Raw genomic sequence first — 27,946 nt, 5'->3', positions numbered from 1 at the left:
TACATTGTAATCTTTTCAAGACCGTAAAAAAAACAAAACAAAAAACTGAGTATACTAACAAGTACAATATAAAAAATTAATCCAAATTATGTCTGTTCCATAAGTAACTTTCCTGTGCATCTACCCAAAACATCTAACAATACAATCTGCTTCTTTGACATGAATATCTGTTCGACAAAACTTTTAACAGGGACATTATGTTTTGATTTTATCTCCTACAGTAGGATACTGTCACATGGGTCTCATCACATACTTGCATTAACCAATGTCCAGCTAATGCTGGATTTAGCAGGATGCTTCCTGTCACAGGATCACTGATCTATAACATTCTTTGATTTAACAGAAAAATGATCCGCTCTCATTTACTCTCTCCACTCATCAAAAGTAACAGTAGTGTGTGTAAACTTAGTACAATGATGTTGAACTACCATAAATTTACAAAGGAAAGAATATCTACAGATCAAGAGATCAGGTCAAAGGCATTCCAGTACATATAAGGTAATTTTTATTTTTTTTTACTTTTGAAATGAGAATTAGTTTCTAAGAGCTCAGCACCTAAGGAACAAGCTCAGTAAAGATTTCCATCTATGCTGTGCCTGTGGGAAACTTTTAATGACTAGAAGTACCTGCTATAGAACCTATTCAGGGAAAATATTCACAGAATCTTTCATGTTCATATTTTTCCAGAAAAGTAAGAATAAATCAGTCTAAAGCTCAAACAAGTGCTAACTTATATGTTTTTTTAAACAATGTTGTAGTTTTATGTTAAGTAAATTAGCATATACTAATCTAGCAAAATCACCAGCTGGAACTTATCTGAAGGGATCTATATAGGCTCTGATGCTCATCCTCTTTGAATTATGCTTACATGTTTCCAATAAAAATGTTATCACAACTTATAAATAATGAAAACAACTTTAAAGAATAAATAGCTAATATCTAGCATGATATTGTCCTTAATTTCATTATTAAAAATTGATAAGCCGCCTTTCATTACCAAAAAAGTTATTAAGACAAGAGTGCAATAAAAAAAAATGCAAATCAATTTTGCAAAAAAAACAAAACAAAACAAAAAACCCTTTATCCCCTTTCCCTCCCCATCCCCAACATAATTTTAATATAGAAATGGCTTTAGCAGCTAAGAAATGAATAAAATATATCAGGAAAATTGTATGCCACTTATACATGCAAGTTAAGACCAATTGGACTAAATTACAAATCATGTTTGGCACTATGTAAAAATGTATTTCAGCTCAGTCAAATTGATTCAGAGTTTAATTACAAGGGAATCTCAGTCACAAAGAATATTTTATGCATGTATAAATATACTAAATGAAATTTTACAAAAACCTGCTAGCAGTCAAGTGTTTTACTTAGATTTAGTGATATTTTAGTGTACTAGGAGGCCAATAAGAATTATTCATGTTGTTTTACCACACTTGTACAGATTTACAAGTACATTATATGTACAGCTATACAGAATAACTACAGCTGATCTTCTAGCTTCCTCAATACCAGCCTGTTTTATAGACTATTAGGTTTTAGTGACCTGTTTAAAAGCTCACATACCACAAATTACTGTTTCTACGACTAACCCTGTTTATTAGTATAATAAATTACATATTAACCCCATACAATAACATTTCAGTTCCTACCTAGGTAAGTTTTGTTTTCTTAAAAAATTTGTGTTAATTAACTGACCGGTTAACACTGGATCTGGCAGGTTGTCACATGTTATTAGTGTAGTGATCCACAGCATACTACAGTTTAACAGTTTTCAAGGAGCAATGAACATGAAAGTTTCCAATGTACTGATTCTTTGCCTTTATGTGGAGACTAAACTTTCACTGAATGAAAAGTGTTACTTATCAGTATGTACAGACACCTACAGCATAACAAACCAAAACATTGTAAAAATAAAAAAAAAAACTAAACTAAAAAAGGCAATGGATTTTTTTTTTAACTAAACATATTGATGAACTGTTATTACTATTGTTTAACTAAAGTTCATACTAGATCAAAAGCTATTTGAGCATGCTCCTGCATGGGCTTATTACTTTCTACAGTAGCTTGTTGTCTGCTGCTTTTAACATTCCGGACTACTGCAGCATTACACACACTGAATATAAGGAGGCTCAGGGTATAGCAACTAAATTATTCAAAATGTGACCCTTAAAATATGCAGTTTCCAATAAAGTAGGAACACAGATTTTGATTCCATACCTACATTTCTTTAAAACAGAAACATGAGGCATTTAGAATCCCATTCAATTTTAATACAAGAAGTCGTCTTCCCAATCCATTCTGGCACTATTACCTCTAAGCTTCTGGAGGATACTGATTTGGTAAATCAAATTAAAAAGGTAACCATGGAATATTTTTCATTTCATGATTCATGGTAGGTTTTGCCAATTATTAAATAAGATACGTTTAAAGCAACTGTTAGGGATGTGATTGTAAAAAATAGGCTAAGGAAACAATTTGGAAAGAGAAATCAAATATACAACTTCAGAAGCAGAAATGCGAATACAGGGTAATTTTCAAAGGAAAATAAAAATGTAACATACTATCGTAGCAATTTTCAAAAGTCCATTTGCTTGCATTAAGGGTTTCGAAAATTTCTACAACATATGCTACTGAATTGTCAATAGGTTTCACCCGCATTAAATCCACTTAACCGGGGTATATGGGCTTTTGAAACTTGCTACGATAGTATGTTACATTTTCCTTTGACTATTACCCTGATATAAATTTGTAGTCAACAAGGTAGAAGTCAATTTCTTTACAGAAAGCTGTGTGTTATTCAGAGAGGGGCCAAGTACAGTTGGATATGCTTTAGCTAGCTAAGGATAATTTTCAGCCACAATTTAGCCAGCTAGTTTGCAGCTGAATGCAAGATAGATTTAATACAGCAGGCTAGTGCTGAAATTTCAGTACTAGCTAATTATTCGCCCATCCTAATCCCACCACCAGAATCACCTGTAATTTGAGTGGCACAATATGGTCACCTAATGAAATTAGATGTCTATATTCAGCTGCTCAGTAGGCCTCAATTTTCAGAATGCTGGGTCCAGCTCTTAATTCCCAAAAGTTAGGAAACAAAAATCTTTGAAAATCTACTCTAGAGTAACAAAAGTGTTTAAGTATTACAATATTGAAAGAAGGAACAGGGAGAGAATTCAAGTTTTAAAATCAACACAATAAATTATTTTTGTTTTCAACTGATAGTGCTACTTTGCAGATTCTCTGATCTAATTAAATTCCATTCTACCTACAATTACTGGCAGGTCTATAACCTCAGTTTTCTATAATTTTTGAAACTGAAAAATGTCTTGCCAGAAGGATATATTTAAAAAGCAAATTTTACATTATAAGCAAGTACTACCACCAGAATACCCCATCCCACTGTACGAGATAAAGCAGAGTTGCTTAACTGTAACAGATGTTCTCCGAGGACAGCAGGATGTTAATCCTCATACATGGGTGACATCACTGGATGGAGTTCAGCATGGAAAACTTATGTCAAAGTTTCTAGAACTTTGACTAAGCACTCTGAGCATGCCCAGCATGTCCTATACCATGTGTCCATGCGGGGTCCGTCTTCAGTTCTCTTAACACAGAATTATGATAAAAATAGAATAAACCACAGGAGAAACCCAACTCCACGGGGTGGTGGACGGGTTTTGTGAGGATTACCATCCCGCTGTCCTAGGAGAAGACCTGTTACAGGTAAGCAACTCTGCTTTCTCTTAGGACAAGCAGGATGGTAGTCCTCACACATGGGGTGAATCTCTAGCTACAGGCTGCACCCCAACACAAAAGGGGACCAACAAGCACCAATCAGGTGCCAACGGGCACGACAATCACAGTGCCGTTCGTAAAAGAGGGGGAGACAGCCTGAACCCAAACAACGGGCCCTAGGTAGGGAGAGTTGGGTCCTATACCTCAAAGAGATTCTGGAGGACAAACTGGCCAAACCTACTGTCACGTTGGTCATCCCTATCCAGACAGTAGTGAGGCGAATGTGTGGAGGAAACTCCACATTGCAGCATGGACGGGAACTACTTGCAAGTGGGCCACTGGCGTTGCCATGGCTTTGACACAATGAGCCTTGACATGACCCCTCAGATGCAGTCCCACCTGGGCATAACAGAAGGAGATGCAATCTGCTAGCCAATTGGATAGTGTCTGTTTGGCAACGGCAACCCCCAAACTATTCCTGTCAAAAAAAAAAAAAAGAAAAGTTTGGTGGACTGTCTATGGGCTTCTGTCTGCTCCAGGTAGAAGGCTAAGGCTCTCTTGCAATCCCATTTTGCAGTGCTCGTTCGCCTTGGTGTCAATGGGGCCTGGGAAAGATCGCTGGCAGGACGATTGACTGGTTAAAATGAAAATCAGTCACCACCTTAGGCAGGAACTTAGGGTGCATACGCAAGACCACCCTGTTGTGATAAAACTTAGTATAAGGTGGTTAAGTCATTAAGGCCTGGAGCTCGCTGACCCTGCATGCTGAAGTGACCGCCACCAAAAATATGACCTTCCAAGTCAGGTACTTCAGGTCACAGGTATGCAGTGGCTCAAAAGGAGCTTTCATCGGGTGAGCGAGCACCATGTTGAGGTCCCAAGACACAGCGGGAGGCCTTAGGGGAGGCTTCAACTGAAGCAGACCCTGCATGAAGCGTACAACTATAGGCTGTACAGAGATGAGCATATCATCTACACTTTGGTGGTAAGCGCCAACAGCACTTAGCCTCCGATAGGTGCAGAAGGTAATCAAGCAGTTTTTGTGTAGGTCAGAACAGATCTAGGGTCTTCTGCTCACACAGGAAAATCTCCACCACTTCAGCCTTTCTAGAAGCCACCAGGACCAGAGACATCATCAGAAAGATCAAGCGGCTACAGAATCAGCTTCTCAACATCCAGGCTGTGAGCACCAGGTTCTGGAGGTTGGGATGCCGGAGTCTGCCTTGAACCTGCGGGTTGAGATCTGGGGAAGGAGTGGAAACCAGACTTGTTTGGCCAATGAGGAGCTATGAGGATCATAGTCCCTTGGTCCTCTCGAAGGTTCAGGAGAGTTTTCATTACTAGAGGAATTGGACTCTTGCCCCAATGGTGAGAAAAGACGTCAGAGGCTGGTTTGCCGTCTGACCTGGACAGAGAGCAGAACCGAGTCACCTTCCTGTTGCAGGGGGCCGTGAATAAGTCCACATGTGGGTTTCCCCAGAGGCAGAAGATATGATTTTCTAACCCCTGGGGTCCAGTGCTACTTGTGGGGTCTGGAGGTGCCACTCAGTCTGTCTGCTATTATGTTCTCCAGATACATGGCCCAGAGCCACCCCCAGATCTTGACCGCTTTCTGATACATGTGGGATGATCCTGGGCCTCCCTGTTTGTTGACATAGCACATCACTACTTGGTTGTCTGTTTGGATCAGGACAATTTTGTTGGACAGCCAATCCCTGAAAATGTATACAGTGTGCCTGATCGCCCAGAGCTCTAGGAAGTTGATTTGAATTGTGCTTCCTGGGTGGACCATAGACCCTGGGTGCGGAGCTCTTCTATATGGGCACCCCATCCCAGGATGGACACATCCATGTAAGGACAATTTGGATAGGGGGAGTTTGGAAAGATATTCCCCACTCCAAATTCAAGAGAACTTGCCACCAGGATGCGGATGTGATCCTGAAGTTCCTGGGGGTTCTAACGCCACTGTGACCTTAAGATCCACTGGGCTCTGCGCATGTGTAAGCGTGCCAAGGGAGTGACATGGACAGTTGCAGCCATGTGGCCCAACAGCCTCCACATGTGCCAAGCTGACACCTGCTGGTTCTGTTGAATCACCGCTCAGTAACCGGGATATGAAAGCTCTGCGGGGAAAAAAAAAAAAGAGAGAGACTAAGAGGGACCCCATGTGGACACATGGTATAGAGCATGCTGGGCATGCTCAGTGTGCCTAGTCAAAGTTCTAGAAACTTTAACATAAGTTTTCTGTGCCAGGCTCCATCCGATGATGTCACCCATGTGTGGACTACCACCCTTGCTTGTCCTAGGAGAATACAGATATCTTTCAAATATTTTGATTGTAGGATTTAGGCTTTCAAGGAAGGAAAAATACTTTGTAGGGAAAATTGTACTGTTCCCTTAAAAATAACATAAGCAAGCATTAAAGAAAAAGCACCAGGTTTTCATTAAATATTCCAAAGTTAAAATACTGAACTTTTTTTAAAAGGATGATTCAGAAACAGTCATATAACAAATTGTACAAAACTGAAGTTTGATGAGTTACGATTTTAAATTTTAAACCTATAACACGGTAAGGATAAAATCATCTGTATTCCATTTTACTGGTATTTAATTCACAGCACATCTAATTTCTTCACTTTATTGCAGGTTTTCATAAAGTAGAAGCAGCACAGACAGAACAGAACTGGAAGTTGTTCTACATCAGTGGCAATAAATCTGGGGCTCTTCTCTATCTGCCTTCTATTTGTATAACTCAGGCATCTTTGCATAGACGGCATGATATCGACAATTTATCAGCAACCAGAAACATATTCACCACAAAACCAAAGGAAGCTAGAAGAAAAATGCATGCTGATTTCCTTTCATATACAACATTAACTTTAACAACGTGCACTGCATCCCTGTCTACTAATATTTTATTGCTGATTCTATTTGCCTCCAATCCAATATTACAAACAGAAACCTCTGCACTTACTTTGAACCTCAACATCTGTGACATGATTTTGCCATTAACTGTAATTCCAGTAAGCATCTACAATAGTTTATTCAACAGTACAATTTTTAAGGAAGATACAACGGTTTGTCACCTGGCAGCCTCTCTCTTTGTGTTGCTCCTGCTGAACTCACTTCACTCCTTAACCTGGGTGACCATCGATAAATTCACAAAGATTTGTTTCCCTCTGCGTTATGCACAGCTTCTTACAAGGCAACGGACCTGGATAATACTCTGTTTAACATGGATCTATTGCACTTTATATGCAGCCTTCCTTTTTCTGGGCTTTGGAGATTATGCTTACAATGAAAATATAAACATCTGTCTGCCTACATTCAGTTCCTCTACAAAAATATATAATGTGGTACTCTTAAGTCTTGGAATTATCCTTCCACTAATGATAGTCTGTTTATTTTACATTGCTATTATCTACACTGCCAGGAATCAGGCAATGAGGGGAACGTTTGTCTGCAATGACCACCATTGTTATTATGTACCCATTAAATCATATTTCAGGAGTACCATTGTGTTGGTCCTCTCTGCAGGTAAGTCCATTTTATTTCTTAAGAGAAAGTGAGCAATACCATTTCATGTTTTAAATATGGGGCTCAAAAATACTTAAACATTTCTTAAAACACTGATGGAGTCCATATTTCAGAGTTACAGATGAAATGTAGGCAAAACAAAATATTTTGAACTAGTAAAATTCTGTTGAACCTAAAATTAGTAGTTCACATGCATTTCAACATAGCCCCTGAAAATTGTTCAAGAATTATATCTTGTAGTAGAAAAATCTAGATGTGGACTTCAGAAAAATGCACCCCCCCCCCCCCCCCCCAAAGCTGGTCTGGTAAATCAGCTTTACACTACCATGAAGAGGAATATGTATTTGATTTCCCGATCAGCTCTTTTGCTTCCTGGGTTGGCCAGGGCTGGGGATGCTATAGAGGCAGCATTCACAACCCTAGAGGGAGGGAGTCTTGGTTATCACACAAAGTCAACCCTTTGGCCTAATTGGAAGGAGCCCTGGAGCATGATACTTGGCAGTGCACTGTCACTGCAAAGACTGGTCTAATTAGGAGGAAATATAAAATAAAGGAAAAAAGCCCCAGGTAGTTGTGAATGGAGGCTTCATGGCATCAGATCTTTTCCCTGGTTCTGATCGAACTGGCAGCTCAAAAAGAGAGAATGAAACTGCTGGGTCAAAAACATTCCTCTATTATTTATCTTGTAAAATTTGGCTGTTCAGGGGAGAAATGTTGCAGCATATTTTTTTTTTTTTTACTGCATTTAAACATAAAAAGAAATGTAATTAAATTCAAATTATTCAGATTTTTTGTAACAGAAGACAATCTCACGTCTAAAAAGTGTTATTACAGCCAGTCAGACAGTGCCATGTTATGGCACATCTATGGGATTCATGTTCAATCTGAGGTCTGTTTGTTTATAGACAATTTTTAAAAATGCAATAAAAATGTTTTGAAAAAATATCACTCACAAGGTGAATGAATGAGTTGACCAGGTGGCTCGTTCATTAAAGGGCAAACTGAAAGGCTTGCTGACACCTTGATATAATCTGAGTTATGATTGGTTTCCCTCTTTTTGCTGTAATTGACATTGTCTGGGATTCAATGACTCTTTGTTGTTATTTCATTTACACATCTTCAACATTAGCATAACATTACAATCCTAAATGGCTCTTTCAGAGTCATTAATGTAAGTATTTGGTTGAATATAAAAGATTTTTTAATTTTTTAGGAAATTAAACATGGTATAGGAGACAATGTCCTATTATGGATTAAGAACTGCTTAAAAGATAGAAAACAGAGTAGGGTAAAATGGTAAATTTTCCCAATGGAGAAAGGTGAATAATGGAGTGCCCCAGGGATCTGTCCTGTGACCGCTGCTTTTTTAACATATTTATAAACGACCTGGAAATGGGAACAAGTGAGGCAGTGGCATAGCCAGAAATTATTTTTTTGGGGGGCACTACAAATAAACATGTAATAAAATAATATGATAGTTACCTATTATAGTAACTATCACAAGCTCCTGTTAAGGGAATAGGAGGGAGAGAAGGAATATCAAGCGGTTTTGAGGAAATTTAAAGAAATAAGAATTCAAGAACCCAGGTTTACTTCACCAAATAATTATTGCACCTATCCCTATTGGAGACTATCAGGAATGTAATTCGAGAAATACATGTAACTGTGAGGGTTCATAAAACACGTACTTATTTTAAAAAAAAATACACTAGGCAGTTACATGGATCTCTCAACAGTATTTTTGCTCCTCTAGCCAAAATTTCCACTCTCATTTCAAGAAATGTTTTTCTACGCATTTGGGTAACCCTTGCAAGATTTTAGTAAATCCACACTTTTTGGCCATGAAACAACATGGAACGTTTACACAATAAAAAGCTTAATACAGCATTCTTATCTGACACAAATGTAAATGATACCAATAAAGTAGAACTCTTCTTCAATTCTGTATCTATAGAAAGCTCTAATACATCTGATAAGTTTAAAGATGATTCTGTTGACTTTCAAGTTGTTCTTTATCGCACTCAAACAACGGTAAATAATAAATTCTTGAAATCACAGGTAAGAGTCCACAGGGAATCCCAAAATTTGAGTAAGATATGATTTGAACATTTCAAGAGGTGTTATCTGTTTAACAAAAGGAAAATTAATAACCTGCAAATTCAGCGCTTTCAAAACATTTTCCATATTCTCAAGTTTTTTTGCTTGAATAAACTCCGACTGAACCAGTCCTTGTTGTATATTCTCTACAGCTGTTAAATGAACACTCATCTGTTCTATTATCTCAGCAGACTTCTTAGCGTTACTATCAGTGGATAATAAACGTTGATTTGTATCCAAAGTTATTTTTGTCAGCGTGGTTATCGCAGACTCCAAAGATACTAATGCAGACCATAAAGAGTCCATAGTAATAGTGGTTTAGTCAGGGAATTCCTAGTGGTTAAGCATACCTTCGAATCATAATCTCCTTCTCCAAAAGGGTCAGCCGCACCTTCCTCGATTCCTGAGGCTTCAACTGTCCGGCCAGCACTCTCGGCGAGTATAACAGGAGACACCTACACTTCTCTCTCCAGGGCCTCCTGTTCAGGATCTTCTACCGAAATTTCTCTCTCCCCCAACTCCAAATGCAAGGGGTGGGGAACTTGCCGAGAAGATGGTCCGGCAAGTAGTGGGGAAGATGGAATAGGTGCGCCAGGGCTTAAAGATATTCCTTCAGCCAGAGAAGCCAACTCTCGCTCTGAGTTGGATTTCTCAGAGGCTGCATCTCCCAGCACAGTCACCGGTGAAGCCGCAAAAAAGTTATCAATCCGTGGCTGCTGACCTGCCTGTATCGGAGAAGAGACAATGTTGTCTCTAATCTTCGCCTTCCTTTTTGTATGAGGCATAGTAAGGTAATAATATAAAAAGAAAAAGGGAGATAAGCAGAGAGCAACTTTCAGCGTGCTTCCTGGGTGGCGGCCATCTTGTCTCTTGACAATATATTTCTAGGTAGCTTCATCATGAGTGATGCTTTAAAATATTTTAATTCTATTATTTCAAGCACTTACCAGCATTAAAAATACCTTATTAATCTGTATTAATTTATTTTATATTTATTGCAGTTTATAAATACACATCATGCAAAAAGTAAACAAAGAACACAAATATCAGATCCAATCATGTAATAAAACATATATCAATGTATTGTTTTATGAATCCTCTTTCCAAATATGAAGAGAATTTCGTAACTATTATGATTATTGCTGTTTCATTTTAATCATCATCATAAGAACTCAAGATTTGCAACAAGTGCAGAACAAAACTAGGACATGCAAAAAAATATATATAATCAAATTCTGGTGCCACCACAGTGACAGCAAAACAAACTCCCTCCAATGACAAACATTTTGTGAAGTAAGACAAATCTCTGCAAAACAAACAAAAAAAAAAGTCTAGAACCTTGCCATATCATACCATAACTGCAGCAACTCTCCGGACTCAAACAGCAGCAACCTTATCTACAAAAAGGCAGCAAAGGCAAGTGATTACACCAAGCTCTAGAACACTAATACACCACCTAGTGTAAAAACAGAACATGCCAAACTGCCACAAATCCCTACAGAGAAACTACATGCTAGCCAAAATACTGCACTTCTATCACACATGCAGACCCTTACTCAATACAAAATAAGGGACTAAAATGAGAAAAACACACAGACAAAACAGAAATGGAAAGCCTGAGAAACCAGATTCTGTGAACACTGGCATATGAAGAAACAGCAAAATAAAATATGTAAGTAATGCATTTCCAAAGATGGCATATTTCAATCATCAAATGTCAAAATAATTTTTTTTACTTTTGTTGTTTAATCTTATTTTTCTAATCGGTTGGTCCCAGTCTCTTTGCTCCCTTTCTCTGTCTTTTCTTAATTCCTTTTCAGGGTCTTTTTCATTCTTTGTTTTTTCTCTCTCGACTTTTTTCCTTCCTCCGCCACACACACACACACTCTTTCTCTCTCTCACATGCACTCTCACAAACTCTTGCACGCTCTAACAAATTCACATAGGCTCCGACTTTCACACACTCTCACTCAGGCTCCCATTCCCCCACATATATAGGTTCTCGCTCTCACATCTTACACACAAGATCCCATTCTCCCTCACAGACATATACAAGCTCTCACTCTTACATTGTCTCACACATAGGTTCACATTCCCATACAAACAGGCTCTCACATGCTCTCTCACACATATACACAGGGTCTCATTCTCACAAAAAGGCTGCCACTCCCCCACACAGAGGCACCCACTCATGTTCTCTCTCACATGCACGCTCCCCCTTACACACACATATGCTCCTTCATACACAGGGTCTCACTCACACATGCTCTTTCAAACACACATGCTCTTGCTTTCACACACACACACACACAGCTTATCCACTCCCATGTTGTCTCACATACGAACATATACACCCCCCAGGCAGGCTCCCATTCACACCTCCCCCACAGGAAGCCTCTCATTCATATTACCAACCCACCCCATGGCAGGCTCCCATTCACTTACTTACACAAACCCCAGGCAGTCTCCTCATCAAGAGCAGAAGGGAGAGCCCATTCTGCTGCTCTGTGTTGTGTGTCAGTGTCTGCATTATACAAAACACTTGCGGCTAGCACTTCCTCTATGCTGATCTCATGCATCGTGAGATCAGCATAAAGCACACGCTAGCCACAAGAATTTTGAATTCCGTAGGGCTGGCACACATGGTGAAACAGGTGAAGGGGCTCTGTCTCCTGGTGGCGTTCTCTTCTCGGCCACCGGTGGGATGAAGTCCACTGGCAGCCTCTTGGGCCTCTTTCTTCGACCCCCCAGTGCAACTGGATCCACTGGTGGCCTCTAGGGCCTCATTATCTTCCTATTGCTGGTGGAATGGTATCCATCGGTGCCTTTGTGGGCTTCCTTCTCTCTTTGTTTCTGGTGGGACAGGGTCCACTGACTGCCTTCTGGGTTGCCTTCCCTCTTCAGCTGCTGCTCTGCTAGGTGTGCACTCCTGGCAATGCTGAGCCTTGTTTACTGGTGCCCTGCAACAGGTCCTCTCTTCTCAGGCTGCTGCGCAATGCTAAATGGGTGGGCCTGAGCACAAAGTGGGTGGGCCATGGCTCAACGAGGTTCACCCTTGGCTATGCCACTGAAGTGAGGAGTTCAAATTTGCAGATGACACAAAATTATTCAAACTTGTTAAATCACAAGAGGCTTATGAGAAATTGCAAGAGGATCTTACAAAACTGGGAGAGACTGGGCATGCAAATGGAAAATGAAATTTAATGTGGACAAGTACAAAGTACCCAAATTATAGCTACACAATGCGAGGTTCCACATTAAGAGTCACCACTCAGGAAAAGGATGTAGGCGTCATCGTTGATAATACCCACTTATCCAAGTTTTTTTTTGTGTTTTGTAAGAAAGGAAATAATGGCTCCCCTCATTACTGCTTTGGCAGTATACCAAAACAAAATTGGATCATCCAAGTGTTCTGCACTATTTAAGAATAGTCAGCCCATTTTTTCTTCAAAAAAATCTTGCAACTGTGGATCCCTAGCCTAGTATTAAATTGCACTGTACAAAAATGTAATTAAATAATTGTAATTAAATACATACAATTAAAAAACTTCTTACAAATGTTGAAAATAATCTTTAACATATCATATGCATACATACCACACACATACTTTAAACTAGGTTAAAACTGACAAATGTCCATTAAATTAGGCACCTCATCTGTGGTTCCTGCTGAACCAGCTGCTAGCCTGCTTATGGCAGGGAGGAAGGCAAGCTTTAATTGCCTAATCTGATGAGCAAATCGCTCCATTGCTTAAGTATCTATACAAATACTGAGTCATTTGTTTGGAGTCACACCGCACTAAACGCATTTGTGAACGCTTGAAATAAGATTTACAGTGGATAATCCATTCTTTACATATTGAAGGTGTCCATGGCAAAGAGGGTGTCCTTGTGACAGGCACACACATTTCATACTATTGGAATAAATTATTATACAAACCTTGAATTGGTTCTGTATGAATATATTTTTTTCTGAAAGATTTATCTTACGTTGTTCCGTGTTCAAACTCCCCCTGAAGAAGCCAGTAGGTGAAACGAGCATCCTTGTCAGGGTTCTTCATAGTCTAATTTCAACATTGGGTTTTGTGAGAAATTTCATAATATTGTGATTAAGTGTGATTAATTTCAGTTGATTTATTAATGGACATCTGTCAATTTTAACCTAGTTTAGAGCATGTGTGTGGTGTGTATGCATATGATATGTAAAGATTTTTTTTCAATATTTGTAAGAAGTTTAATTGTTTGTATTTAATTACATTTATTTAATTACATTTTTATATTATTTTTGAATATTTTCTATTTAGTCATGATTTTGTAAATGTTTTGGAGTGCTAGTTTCTCTTGGGTTATTTTTGATATATACTAACAGCAGCACTATTTCAACTTTTTGAGTTTGTCTGGTATCTATTTCTAAAATATAGTAGTTTGCAAAAGCATTCAACACCATAAAAAGGCAACAGATTTGTGTGGATTACAAATGACATGCAGATTGTTCCGGACAGTATGCTTATTGCAAACTAGTATGTTTTAAAGAAAAATTTCAGTCACAATTCATTATTGTTCTGCATTATTTGTAAAATAAAATTAAAAACTGAAAAATAGCTGCTTGCATAAATATTCAACCCCTTCGGACTACTACTTGGTAGAGCCACCTTATGCTGCAATAACAGCTTTAAGTCTGTTGAGGTAGGTTTCTACCAGTTTTACACACTGTTTGGGAGTGATTTTTGCCCATTCTTCCTGGCAGGCTTGCTCCAGATTGTTCAGGTTAGTTGGATGATGCTTATGGACTGCAATTTTCAAATATTGCCACAGATTCTCAATTGGATTGAGATCTGGACTTTGACTTGGCCATTGTAGAACATTCACCATTTTGTTGTTTAACCACTCCTGTGTTGCTTTGTGCTTGGAATTATTCTGCTGAAAAGGTGAACTTTCTCCCAAGTTTTATTTTTTTAGCAGACTAAAGGACGTTATCTTGCAGTAACTTCCTGTATGTTGCACCATCCATCTGTCCTTCAATTTTAGCAAGATGCCCAGTCCCCAGTGGGGAAAAGCATCCCCACATGATTATGCTGCGATCCCCCCATACTTTACTTTGCTGAGGAATGAATAGTGTTAGAATTGAGCCACATATAGCAATTTGAATTTTGGCCAAAAACCTCCATTTTTGCCTTATCTGAACACAAAACATTATCCCACCTTTTAGCTGGGTCACTAATGCTTTCTGGCAAACTAGACATGCTCTGATGTGTTTTTTCTTCAGGAATGGCTTTTTTACTGCCACCTCCCATGCAGGCCAGTTGTATGCAGAGCTCTTGAAATGGTTGACTGATGCACCTCCACTCCAGTCTCAGACACTGAACTCTAAATCTTTCAAAGTGATTGTTGGCCTCTCTGTGGCTTCCCTCACAAGTCTCCTCTTTGCTCTAACGTTGAACTTTGAGGGACACATTGTCTTGGCAGTTTCTGGGTGATATGATGTAGCTTCCATTTTTTCACAATTGATCCAACAGTGCTCACTGGGATATCCAAGCACTTGGATATTATTTTGTAGCCTTTTCCTATCTTGTGCACTTCTATAATTTTATCTTTAATTTCCTTAGAATGCTCTTTGGTTTTCATTTTCACAGCTTTCCTTCAAATTCACAATCTGACCAATGATACTGGAATTAGGGGGGGTCTTTTATCCAGAAAAGCTGATGTTTTTAATGATTCACAGGTAGCGGCCAAAATCCTTCATCTGTGTAAGTTTGGAGCTTCCAAAGCATATGGGTTGCATACTTATGCAAGCAGCATTTTTCAGTTTATTTCATTTTTTAAAAAATGCAGAAAAATAATGAATTATGACTTTGAAAATTTACTTTAAGAGCATGTTGGTTTGCAATAAACATACTGTCTGGAACAATCTGTGTAAATTTAATTTGTAATCCACATAAATCTGCTGACTTTTTAGGGAGTCAAATACTTTTGAAAGCTATTGTATACATATATACACCCATACACACACACACACACACATATACAAAGATAAAAAAAAAACCTATTATATACCTATATGAATAAAGTCCATTATTATGAGGGGGCCAAGAGGTATATATGGCAATAATTAAGAACATATGGAGCAGACCTTGGGCTTACTGCTAAGAAATGACATATGGTCTGGATCAACAAAAATATAAAAAAGTGTTACCTTGAAAAATACAATACATTTGCATAGAAATGTAAGAAAGAAAATAGCTCCAATATCCAAAACCTATTGTGCAACATTATAAGCCTTTTTCTTAAAGGTCGAGTTTTCAGAATATCCCTAATGAATATGCATGAATAATCTGCATGCTATGGATGCAGTATTCATGCAAATCTCTCATATGCATATTTATTACGGATATCCTGATAACTCAACCTGCATGTGGCCCTAAAACTTTAAGGAAAAGGTTTATTATGTTGTACTAACAGGTTTTGGATATCGGGGCTACTTTCTTTCTTACATTTAAGGCATATCATTTGGCAGGGATGTTCTGGGGATGGAGTTGGGGAAAGGTTTGCATTTATGCACATATTTTTGCATTCTCTTAAGTATGAATGTAAATTTTCTCAAAAGAATTCTGAACACAAATTAGCAGATATAAATGTGTGTGGGTAGCTTTGGTGAATAATTTTCAAAGGGGAAGTATGTTATGCACTTTCACTTTGAAAACTGGTGTAACTTATGCACATATCTGATTAAGGGCTGTTACAAAACTAACCCCATAAAAGTTCAACAAAACTCAGATTTGAAGTTACAGTTATTCATGTAACTTTTTAAATACATATGCAAATGGTTTCCTATAAATAATGATCAAAACATTTTTCTTTTGTATTTTTTTTCCAGTGTATCCTTTAGTCTGCTGGATACCTTATGTAACTATCAGTTTCTATGAAACATTTCATGGCAAAGATGTTCCATCACTAGTGGAAAAGATTTCAGTATGGCTGGTCCTGTTGACAACCGGGCTAAATCCATGGCTCAATGCACTCATACAAAAGTAAGAATTATAATTAGCCTCAGTTTTTGTATATTTGTTAAAAAACAAAATGAATACTATAATGCAATGCCAACAGAACAAAATACTGTATGCATGATATATGGAAAAGCAAGTTTGCTTACCGTAAACGGTGTTTCCATAGATAGCAGGACGAATTAGCCATGCTGTCTGGGAGTGTGCCAGTGATCGATGTAGGTGGAGATTCTCTCAGTGAGTCACAGAGCTTTGAACTCTGTGCGGCTGTGCAGTTGCCTTCCCACGCGAACCCAAGGCCTCCCCCCTCAGTCTCTTTGTAGCCAAGCCAGTATTCATGAATTAAAAAGTTTTCTTTCTTCGACTGTCTAGGGAAGCAGGCGGGATCACATGGCTAATTCATCCTATCTATGGAAACACTGTTTACGGTAAGCAAACTTGCTTTTTCCCGGATAGCAGGCTGAATTAGCCATGCTGTCTGGGAGTCCCAAGCTTTCAGGTTGTGTCCATGCAAAGTTTGCGTTAGAAGTTCAGGACACAAACCCGTAGAAAAGATAGACAGTCTTATCGGTGTTGAGGTTTGACAAGACTGCTGAGCCAAGTGCCGCATCAGAGGCCACTTGCTGTTGCAGACAGTAATGCGACGTGAAAGTATGAATGGAGGATCAAGTAGCTGCTTTACAGATGTTGTCTATCAATGGTACCTTCTTGAGATGGGCGACTGATGTTGCTGTGGCCCGTATCTGGTGCGCATGAGGTCTTTTGTCTAGTTTAATAGAGCGCTTCTCGTAGCAAAACTGAATGCTTTGCAATAACCAGCTGGCAATAGTTCTTTTAGAGACTGGTTGATAAGGGTTGTTGGGGTTAAAAGAGGAAGAGCTGAGAAGGTCTGGAAGGAGATTGAGTTCTCTGTTTATAGTAAGCCAGAGCCCGTTTACAGTCTAGCGAGTGTAGGAGGTGGTCTCGCTCATTGTGATGGGGCTTCGGCATGAAGGTCAGCAAGGTAATGGTCTGATTGAGATGGAAAGCAGACACCACCTTGGGCAAGAAGGTGGGGTGAGGTCGAAGGGTAACCTTGTTGTGGTAAAACTCCAAGTAAGGAGGGTAGTGAACTAAGGCTTGCAATTCGCTCACTCTGCTAGCTGATGTGATCACCACTAGGAACACCATTTTCCAGGTGAGGTATTTTATGTGACAAGTTTCTAAAGGCTCGAAAGGAGGCATCATTAGCTGTTCCAGGATAATGTTAAGGGTACAGGTGGCTTTGTCACTGGTGGCCGGAGGTGAAGCATGCCTCGCATGAATCTGGAGACCAGAGGGTTATTGGAAATGGGAAGGCCATTGTGGGGGTGTTGAAAGGCCGCAACGGCGCTGATGTGCACCCGAACTGATGTGGTAGCTAGACCAGTTTGGTAGAGAGATTGGAGGTACTCCAGAAGATCTGTAGCAGTAGAAGAGAACGGATCAAGTTTCCGTGATCTGCACTATTCGGAGTAGCGATGCCATTTCCCTTCATAGTTGCGTCTGGTCGAAGTATATCTTCCACATGGTAAGGAAGGCCGAGGTGGTTTAATATATGCCTTTCAATCTCCACGCCGTCAGGTGGAGGGAATGATGCATCGGATGGAGGAGTGAACCTCCTTCCTGTGTGAGGAGCTGTTGGTCGGCCCCCAGAGGAATGGGTGGGGCTATGGAAAGCCGAATGAGATACGCATACCATGGTTGTCTCAGCCAAGCTGGAGCTATGAGAATCATGTCCGCTATGTCTTGAATACATTTCTGAATGGTCCTTGATATTAGAGGGATGGGGAGGGTAGGCATACAGCAAGCCCTCCATCCATGGAATGAGGAAGGCGTCCTGAGTGTACTGAATCTTGCTGGGGTAAATAGAGCAAAAGACTTGAGTTTGCCGGTTTTCTTCTGTGGCAAAAAGGTCTATTGTTGGGAAGCCCCACTGTTAGAAGATGGTGAGGGCTACCACTCAATTTAAAGTCCATTCATTTGGGTGAAAAACCCTGCTTAGGCAGTCCGCCGTGACATTGTCCAGACCTGGCAAGTAGGTAGCCTGAAGGGATACATTGGCTGTCTCCACCCAATGGAGTATCCGAAGTGCTTCCCGACAGAGTGTCCATGAACTGGACCCTCCTTCCTTATTTTTGTAAAACATGGCGACTTGATTGTCTCTGTACATCATGAGGCGTTTCCTTTGACCTGAGCGGAGAAGGTCTGCAGTGCTCTCCAGATTGACCGGAGTTCTAGGAGGTTGATTTGGTATTTAGATTCCTCGGGAGACCACAAGCCTTGTGTCTTGAGATCGGACAGGTGGGCTCCCCAACCCTTCCTGGAGGCATCTGTCATGAGTATTAGCTGGTGAGGAGGAACCCGAAAGGCAGCTCCCATGGATAGGTTGGTGGGATAGAGCCACCATTGAATGTCGACCACTAGTTTGGTTAGCAGTACCTTGCTTGTTAGCGTTTGTAGGAATTGAGACCATTGCTGTTTGAGGCCCCATTGTAAGCGACGCATGTGTCGTCTTGTGTGAGGCACGACATGAAAGGCTGCTGCCATATGACCCAACAGCTGAAGCACTTGATGTGCAGAGGAACGAGATTGGCTGTGCAAGCATTGTGCTAGGCAGGAGAGAGTCAGGAGTCTGTCTTGTGGTAGGTAGGCTCTTCCCGCTACCATATTGATCAGGGCTCCAATGAACTGTAGTTACTGGGTAGGCTGTAGGTGCGATTTCTCATAATTTATTAGGAAACCCAGGTTTTGTAGACAATTGATCGTGTGTACTGTGTGTGCTCTCAGAGTATTGGGGTCTGAGGCTACTAAAAGCCAGTCATCCAGATAGGGAAAGATATGGATTGATAGCTGTCTGAGATGAGCCACCACCACCGCTAGGCATTTCGTAAACACTCTCAGGGCTGAGGAAAGGCCAAACGGCAGGACCTGGTATTGGTAGTGTTTGTTCTGGATCCAAAAACAGAGGTAGCGTCAGGAGGATGGGTATACGTGAGTACGCCTCCTTCAGATCGATGGAACATATCCAGTCGTTGGGTTGTAGGAGAGGGAGGATGCTCTTGAAAGAGTTCATCTTGAACTTTTCTTTCTGAATATGTTTGTTGAAGTTCCGTAAGTCTAGGATGGGGCGAAGTCCGCCTGACTTCTTTGGAATGAGGAAGTATTGGGAATAGTATCCTTGACCCTGTTGTTGTTGCGGAATCCGTTGGACAGACCTCTGCATTAATAGATCTGAGACTTCCGCTTGAAGTGATGTCAACTGGGTCGATGCCCCTCGAAGAGGGGCTACATGAGGAAGAGATGGAGAAGTTCCGAAGTTCAAGTGATAGTCCTCTCAGATGATCACGAGAACCCAATGATCTGAGGTGATTGACTCCCAAGTGTTGTAAAAATGTTGGAGTCATCCTCCAATGAAAAAGGTGGGGGTGGCTCGGCGAGTTTCAAAAATTTGGTGGCTGCTTCTGTGGAGCTGCCGGGCTCTGCCTGGGTCGTCTCTGCTGACTTGGACATGCGCGAGGCAGATGGGGCTGGCCGGAAGGTCTCAGTTGTGTGTAATGTTGTGACTGGTAAGGAGGAAAAGGTCGGAATTGGCCTCTTGGATAAGACCTACGCTTGAAAGAAGGGTAATACTTCCGAGATGCAGTGTGATGTTCCGAGGGGGAAGAAAGAGACAGTACTGCAGTGCTTTGTTCTTTGAGATGCGAAACTGTTTCGCCAAACTTGTCTCCAAATAAACTGTCTCATTTGCACGGTATGTCCACTAGCTTTTCATGGACATCATCTCTAATTGCCCTTGCCCTAAAGGTGATGCATATAGGGAAAAATAACCCATGCTATAGTTACATAATGTTAGGTTCCATATTAGGTGCTACCACCCAAGAAAGAGATCTAGGCGTTATACTGGATAACATATTGAAATAGTCGGTTCAGTGTGCTGTGGCAGTCAAAAAAGCAAACAGAATGTTGGGAATTATTAGAAAGGGAATGGTGAATAAAACGGAAAATGTCATAATGCTGTGTATAACTCCATGGTGAGACCGCACCTTGAATACTGTGTACAATTCTGGTCGCCGCATTTCAAAAAAGATATAGTTGTGATGGAGAAGGTACAGATAAGGGCGACCAAAATGATAAAGGGAATAGAACAGCTCCCCTATGAGGAAAGACTAAAGAGGTTAGGACTTTTCAGCTTGGAAAAGAGACGGCTAGAGGGGGGAAATGACAGAGGTGTTTAAAATCATGAGAGGTCTAGAACAGGTAGATGTGAATTGGTTATTTACTCTTTCAGATAATAGAAAGACTAGGGGGCACTCCATGAAGTTAGCATATGGCACATTTAGAACTAATCGGAGAAAGTTCTTTTTCACTCAACGCACAATTAAACTCTGGAATTTGTTGCCAGAGGATGCTGGGCTTGATGGACCCTTGGCTGACCCAGCATGGCAATTTCTTATGTTCTTATGAGGATGTGGTTAATGCAGTTAGTCTAGCTGTGTTTAAAAAAGGATTGGATAAGTTCTTGGAGGAGAAGTCCATTACCTGCTATTAATTAAGTTGACTTAGAAAATAGCCACTGCTATTATTAGCAACAGTAGCATGGAACAGACTTAGTTTTGGGTACTTTCCAGGTTCTTATGGTCGGGATCGGCCACTGTTGGAAACAGGATGCTGGGCTTGATAGATCCTTGATGGTCTGACACAGTATGGCATGTTCTTATCTTCTTCTTACCAGGCAAGGCACCGGGCAGCGACTGCCGCTGAAGACGACCTAGCAGAGGTTTCGAAGGCTTCGTAAATTGATCTCAGTAAATGGCGTAAGCCCTCTTCCATGTCAAGGAAGGGTTGTGGCAAGGTGTCTTGGGCCGAGAGACAGGCAAGTCATAAGTTTTGCAAACACTCGTAAAAGTATTACGTTATGTAGAATTGATGATGGTGAATTTTGGAAGACAGCATAGCTGCATGTTAAGTTCTATGTCCGAAGTCATCCAAGTATCTGTGGTCTTTACCTGGAGGTGCATTGGTGTGAAGTTTTGACCTCTTTGCTTTCGTCATTGCAGATTCTACCACAATGGAATTATGTGGTAGTTGGGTGGACTCGTAAATCGAGGAATCCCTCATGCGAAATTTTAAATCCATTTTTCATGATGCAGCCAGGGTAAGGGGTTTCCCACATCTTTTGGAGTACTCCGACCAAAACTGGGTGTGCCGGTAAGAACGTTGGTTCTGGTGGCATTTCAAAGATTTTTAATATGCCTAGGACTTCAGATCGTGGATCTGGGATTTTACCTGTTTCTACCTTGAGTAGATGACCCACTTTCTTTATGAATTTCGCATAAGAGAGATCCTCTGGAGGTATGGTTCCGGCAATCCCTCTGGTGGATCTGAGGGCATAACTGTAGAGGAGCTTGAAGATGATACCTGGGAGTCCGGACTATGTGGATGATCTGAAGCCAGAGGAGGAGGATTTGCCATGTCAGCAGGTCTAGGAGGCGTTGTAATTGGTGGCGAAGTAGGTGGGGAAGGCGGTGGTTGCTTGGCCCCCGCCTTCATGGACTCTAAGTCTGCAAAAAAGGAACTTAGGGCCTGTGAGATTTGCAGCATGGCCTTAGATGCCAGATTGCCCGGCAGTGGAGGAATCTGACCACCATTGGATGGGGTTCTTGAAGGCAATGCTGCAAGAAGAATATCTTGCGCTCCTGTACGCTTTAATTGAGTATCTGGTGGAATTATGGAAGACAAATCGGAGAAGAAGGAATCTCCACTTCCTGAAGGATCCCTAGAGGATGTGGAGTTAGGGTCCGACAGCAGTTCCACATCAAGCTCAGGACTTCCTCTCGGTTGTTTGCGGTGCGTTGAATGTCCTGAGCGCTCGGAATGCGAAGATGTGGCTTTAGGAGTGTGATGTTTGGCATGCTCTGCGTGTTTAAATGTGATGAGTGTTTTTAAATGGCTGGAGTGCATCGTATGTGTCGGATGCACCGCATGCTTCGAGGTTTTCGGTGCCAAAGGTCGTGAAGGGCCAGGAACAGGTCCCTGATTCCCGCCCGACACATCCAATGGCTTTTCTCCCCGAGGAAGTAAGTTACCCGATCCTTGGGTCTTCTGTGTGGGGGCTGGAGGTTGTGACAACCTGGACCCAGTGACAGGAACGGCACTGAGTGGGCCTTGCGGTCCCAGTGAGGATCCCTCTTGGTAGCGGATGCCTTCTTCTTCGCTGGTCCCGGCGAGGAGTGAGTTGACGGCGTCAGGGCATAGGAGCCCAATGTTCGTAGGCGCGCCATCTTCTCAGCGCGTTGTCTCTGCGCTTGGGGGGACATCCGACCACAGTCTCGACAGGAGGTCTGGTCGCCCTCTGGCCCAAGGCAGATATAGCAGTATTTATGTCCATCTGTGATGGACATAACTTTACCACACTGGCAATATTTGAAGCCAGACGGTTTCGGAGCCATTGCGGTAGTGAAAAACTTTTAAAAGGGACAAAAAAGTGTGAGAGAAGAATCCCTGCATGCGAATAGCGCATGGAAGAAAAAAAAAAGAGACTGAGGAGAGTTCTTGGGTTTGCGCAGGAAGACGACCGCACAGCTGCACAGAGTTCAAAGCTCTGTGACTGAGATAATCTCCGCCTACATTGGTCATGTGCACGCTCCCAGACAGCATGACTAATTCAGCCTGCCATCGACAGGAAAATGCAAATATACTTATTTTCCTCTTGGATTGAAGAAGGTGGAAAAATAAAGATTGATGGTGGTTGGTTTAATGAAAACCTCAAACATATGGCGCACTGTAGCAGAGAAGCTAATTTTATTCTACCAAATCAATTAGGTTCTCATGATATAGTTAACAGCGTCTGTAGTCTATAAAAAAAAAAAAAAAATGCTACTAGGGAACAACTCTAATCAGAGACAGAATGGACATGGACTCTAGTTCAATAAGCAGGGATGAACAGATGGGGTGTCATTCTTAACTAATAAGCATTGGTGTCAACAAAATTTATTGATTTCAGCTGAACTGCTCAAGTAAGTTACCTGTATCACCAGAACTCCACAATATCAATCAATAAAAAACAGATGGTTATTGGGGGGTGGGGGGGGGGGGGGTGGGTGCAAGGTGCCATATATAGCATTGCTTATAATGTACAGACTAAATGTGACACGACTCAAAAAAGAACTAAGACAATTTCCATCAACATCAAATTCAATACAAAAAGGAAATGTCACACTCCAAAAATCTTGTATCAATTATACCGCTTCCCAAAAAAATGTTTTAATTTTTATTTGCAGACTAAATGTGAGCCACTAAACAAGAAGCCAGGAAGAAGTTTCAGTTACCATTGCATGAGGACAGTAATAAGATACTAGATGGGAGGAAAGTGATATATACAAGTTAATGTAATCTGGCTGGGGTTGTTAGATGGTATTATACCAACATGCCTAACTCATATGAGGTCATATAAAGCAGGAAAAGACCACAATGGGAAGGAAAATGATTGCTTTCTCTATTCAGGTCTATATATAATAACCATCAGTTTGCTACTAGGTATCCTGACTCATCTTTCAGTACATACGAAAGTCCAAAACCATTGAAAGAGGCCAGGAATGAAAGAATGGAGGAGGAAAAAATAGCCAATATGGCCAAACTGAATATAAACAACAAACTCTGAAAAGGTGGCTCCCAAAGAACAGACAAACATGGGAAAAAAATCCTATCCTCAGTAAATGTAATTTCCGTGGAAGACATTTTTCAAATGCACAATTTCTCTTTGGTTGAATTCTGTTGTATATTCAGGTTTTGGGTTTCATGCATTTTTATATTTATTTTTTCCATCTCAGGAAATATAGAAAGGCACTTCGTCAAAGCTGGAAGAAATTTAATCAAGTCTGTGTGTGCCTGAAACAGAACGATCAGCCTTTACCAAAAGAGCAACAAGCAAGTCCAAATGTTCAGGATTTTCTTCCTGGAAGTAGCATACCGACTTCTGTGAACACATAAAAAAATCTATATGGGGAGAATTTGCAAAGAAGTTAATGATAAATGGGCGGATTTTAAAAGCCCTGCTCGCGTAAATCCGCCCGGATTTACGTGAGCAGGGCCTTGCGCGCCAGCACGCCTATTTTCCATAGGCCGCCGGCGCGCACAGAACCCCGGGACGCGAGTAGGTCCCGGGGTTTTTGGAAGGGGGCGTGTCGGGGGCGGGGCCGAATGACGCGGCGTTTTGGGGGTGGGACGCGGCGATTCGGGGGCGTGGTTTCGGGCCGGGGCGTTCCGGGGGCGTGGCCACGCCCTCCGGAACCGTCCCCGGGTCGGGTCTCTGCGCGCCAGCAGCCTGCTGGCGCACATGGATTTACGTCTCCTTCCGGGAGGCGTAAATCCATGGATAAAGGTAGGGGGGGGGGTGGGTTAGGTAGAGGAAGGGAGGGGAGGGCGAAAGAGAGTTCCCTCCGAGGCCGCTCCGATTTCGGAACGGCCTCGGAGGGAATGGAGGCAGGCTGTGCGGCTCGGCGCGCGCCGGCTGCCCAAAATCGGCAGCCTTGCGCGCGCCGATCCAGGATTTTAGAGGATACGCGCGGCTATGCGCGTATCTTATAAAATCCAGCGTACTTTTGTTTGCGCCTGCTGCACAAACAAAAGTACGCGATCGCGCAGTTTTTAAAAATCTACCTCAAAGTGTCTATAAGGTAAACATACAGATCTTAAAATGTCAACCTAGATTGCCTTTGAAATGTATGCTGCCTTCTGCAAATTGTTCAGTTTGTACAGCATAGGTATACATATTTTTCAGATTTTAAATAAAGTATAAAGCAATAAAAAGGCAACATTCAAATTCAAGTAATAGTAAATTTATATACTTTTTTTCTCATTATCACCAAAATTCATCTTTGCTTTTTCAATAGCCACAGTGAAGGGGTTTTGATGTCAATGTCGCAAAAGTAGCTTCTGGTATCAGGCTCTATAGGATACTTTACTTTTCGGCCCTAATATCTACTAGCCAGAAACATGAAACCAAATATAGTATGTTTCTTCTTAAATTTTCAATATTTTGGCCCAAAACTATCAATCCACAGTAAATCATGTTACTAATTAACACAAGTAGTGTCATGTTAAGACAGACCAATGGTCCATCGAACCCAGCATCCTGTCTCCGAGACTGCCAGTTCACATCCCTTGGAAGTATGAAGTAGAGACACACAAATCTATCAGACTAATAACTGTTCATGGATTTGTGAAAACTTTTTTTTTTAATTTGCTTTTAGTTATATGTCAAGAATCAACTTGAGTAAGTAAATCAGAACAAAAAAAAAAGTGAATTATTTAAACAAATAGGAAAAAATAAAAAACATAATGCCCTCAACTAGTGGACCCAAGAAAACAAGCTAGCAACCAAGAAAAATAAAGCAGAAAACTATCATCGGTGAAGCTGGCAATCCCTAATCATTGATTATCATATACTATACTTCAGTATAACATAAGAACACAAGAACATGCCATACTGGGTAGACCAAGGATCCATCAAGCCCAGCATCCTGTTTCCAACAGTGGCCGATCCCGACCATAAGAACCTGGAAAGTACCCAAAACTAAGTCTGTTCCATGCTACTGTTGCTAATAATAGCAGTGGCTATTTTCTAAGTCAACTTAATTATTAGCAGGTAATGGACTTCTCCTCCAAGAACTTATTCAATCCTTTTTTAAACACAGCTATACTAACTGCACTAACCACATCCTCTGGCAACAAATTCCAGAGTTTAATTGTGCGTTGAGTGAAAAAGAACTTTCTCCGATTAGTTTTAAATGTGCCACATGCTAACTTCATGGAGTGCCCCCTAGTCTATTATCTGAAAGAGTAAATAACCGATTCACATCTACCCGTTCTAGACCTCTCAGGATTTTAAACACCTCTATCATATCCCCCCTCAGTCGTCTCTTCTCCAAGCTGAAAAGTCATAACCTCTTTAATCTTTCCTCATAGGGGAGCTGTTCCATTCCCCTTATCATTTTGGTCGTCCTTCTCTGTACCTTCTCCATCGCAACTATATCTTTTTTGGGATGTGCGACCAGAATTGTACACAGTATTCAAGGTGCGGTCTCACCATGGAGCAATTCAGAGGCATTTAGACATTTTCCGTTTTATTCACCATTCCCTTTCTAATAATTCCCAACATTCTGTTTGCTTTTTTGACTGCCGCAGCACACTGAACCGATGATTTCAATGTGTTATCCACTATGACGCCCAGATCTCTTTCATGGGTGGTAGCACTTAATATGGAACATAACATTGTGTAACTATAGCATGGGTTATTTTTCCAGATATGCATCACCTTGCACTTATCCACATTTCATCTGCCATTTCGATGCCCAATTTTTCTAGTCTCACAAGGTTTTCCTGCAATTTATCACAATCTGCTTGTGATTTAACTACTCTGAACAATTTTGTATCAACTGCAAATTTGATTACCTCATTCTTCATATTTCTTTCAAGATCATTTATAAATATATTGAAAAGTACGGGTCCCAATACAGATCCCTGAGGCACTCCACTGCCCACACCCTTCCACTGAGAAAATTTAATCCTACTCTCTGTTTCCTGTCTTTTAGCCAGTTTGCAATCCATGAAAGGACATCGCCACCTATTCCATCACTTTTTACTTTTCCTAGAAGCCTCTCATGAGGAACTTTCTCAAACGCCATCTGAAAATCCAAATACACTACATCTACTGGTTCACCTTTATCCACGTGTTTATTAACTCCTTCAAAAAAGTGAAGCAGATTTGTGAGGAAATACTTGCCTTGGGTAAAGCCATGCTGACTTTGTTCCACTAATCCATGTCTTTCTATATTCTGTGACTTTGATATTTAGAACACTTTCCACTATTTTTCATGGCACTGAAGTGAGGCTAACTGGTCTGTAGTTTCCCAAATCGCCCTTGGAGCCCTTTTTAAACATTAGCCACCCTCCAGTCTTCAGGTACAATGGATGATTTTAATGATAGGTTACAAATTTTTACTAAGAGGTCTGAAATTTCATATTTTAGTTCCTTCAGAACCCTGGGGTATATACCGTCCAGTCCAGGTGATTTACTACTTTTCAGTTTGTCAATCAGGCCTACCACATCTTCTAGGTTCACCGTGATTTGGTTCAGTCCATCTGAATCATTACCCATGAAAACCTTCTCTGGTATGGGTACCTCTCCAACATCCTCTTCAGTAAACACTGAAGCAAAGAAATCATTTAATCTTTCCACGATGGCCTTATCTTCAAGTGCCCCTTTAACCCTTCGATCATCTAACAGTCCAACTGACTCCCTCACAGGCTTTCTGCTTCGGATATATTTTAAAAAGTTTTTACTGTGAGCTTTTGCCTCTACGGCCAACTTCTTTTCAAATTCTCTCTTAGCTTGTCTTATCAGTGTCTTACATTTAACTTCGCAACGCTTATGCATTATCCTATTTTCTTCTGTTGGATCCTTCTTCCAATTTTTGAATGAAAATTGTTTGGCTAAAATAGCTTCTTTCACCTCCCCTTTTAACCATGCAGTAATCGTTTTGCCTTCT

The 27,946-nt window shown here is 40.9% G+C and overlaps 2 protein-coding genes across 2 annotated transcripts in view; one reads left to right on the top strand and one right to left on the bottom strand.

Moving 5' to 3' along the window:
* SEC23A (Sec23 homolog A, coat complex II component) overlaps positions 1-27,946 on the bottom strand; it is a 308,648-nt gene that overhangs the window by 104,118 nt on the left and 176,584 nt on the right. The gene's annotated exons all lie outside the window — the stretch shown is intronic.
* LOC115089990 (histamine H2 receptor-like) lies at positions 385-24,440 on the top strand. The gene is made up of 4 exons (XM_029598499.1): positions 385-498; positions 6,388-7,278; positions 16,250-16,403; positions 24,227-24,440. The coding sequence occupies exons 2-4, from the start codon at positions 6,585-6,587 to the stop codon at positions 24,384-24,386; spliced, it is 1,008 nt and encodes a 335-aa protein (XP_029454359.1). The 5' UTR covers positions 385-498; positions 6,388-6,584; the 3' UTR covers positions 24,387-24,440.

The sequence above is a fragment of the Rhinatrema bivittatum genome, chromosome 4 (genome assembly GCF_901001135.1).
Source record: "Rhinatrema bivittatum chromosome 4, aRhiBiv1.1, whole genome shotgun sequence".
Taxonomy (NCBI): domain Eukaryota; kingdom Metazoa; phylum Chordata; class Amphibia; order Gymnophiona; family Rhinatrematidae; genus Rhinatrema; species Rhinatrema bivittatum.
The sequence above is the reverse complement of the archived record's forward strand: the minus strand, read 5'-3'. Positions and strand labels throughout refer to the sequence as shown.

What these genes read in the sequence shown, in the direction of transcription:
- LOC115089990 (XM_029598499.1), top strand. Translation starts at nt 6,585, where the DNA reads ATGCATGCTGATTTCCTTTCATATACAACATTAACTTTAACAACGTGC. An exon ending in TGTGTTGGTCCTCTCTGCAG is followed by an intron (nt 7,279 to 16,249) that starts GTAAGTCCATTT and finishes TTTTTTTTCCAG; the next exon opens with TGTATCCTTTAGTCTGCTGG. An exon ending in CTCAATGCACTCATACAAAA is followed by an intron (nt 16,404 to 24,226) that starts GTAAGAATTATA and finishes TTTCCATCTCAG; the next exon opens with GAAATATAGAAAGGCACTTC.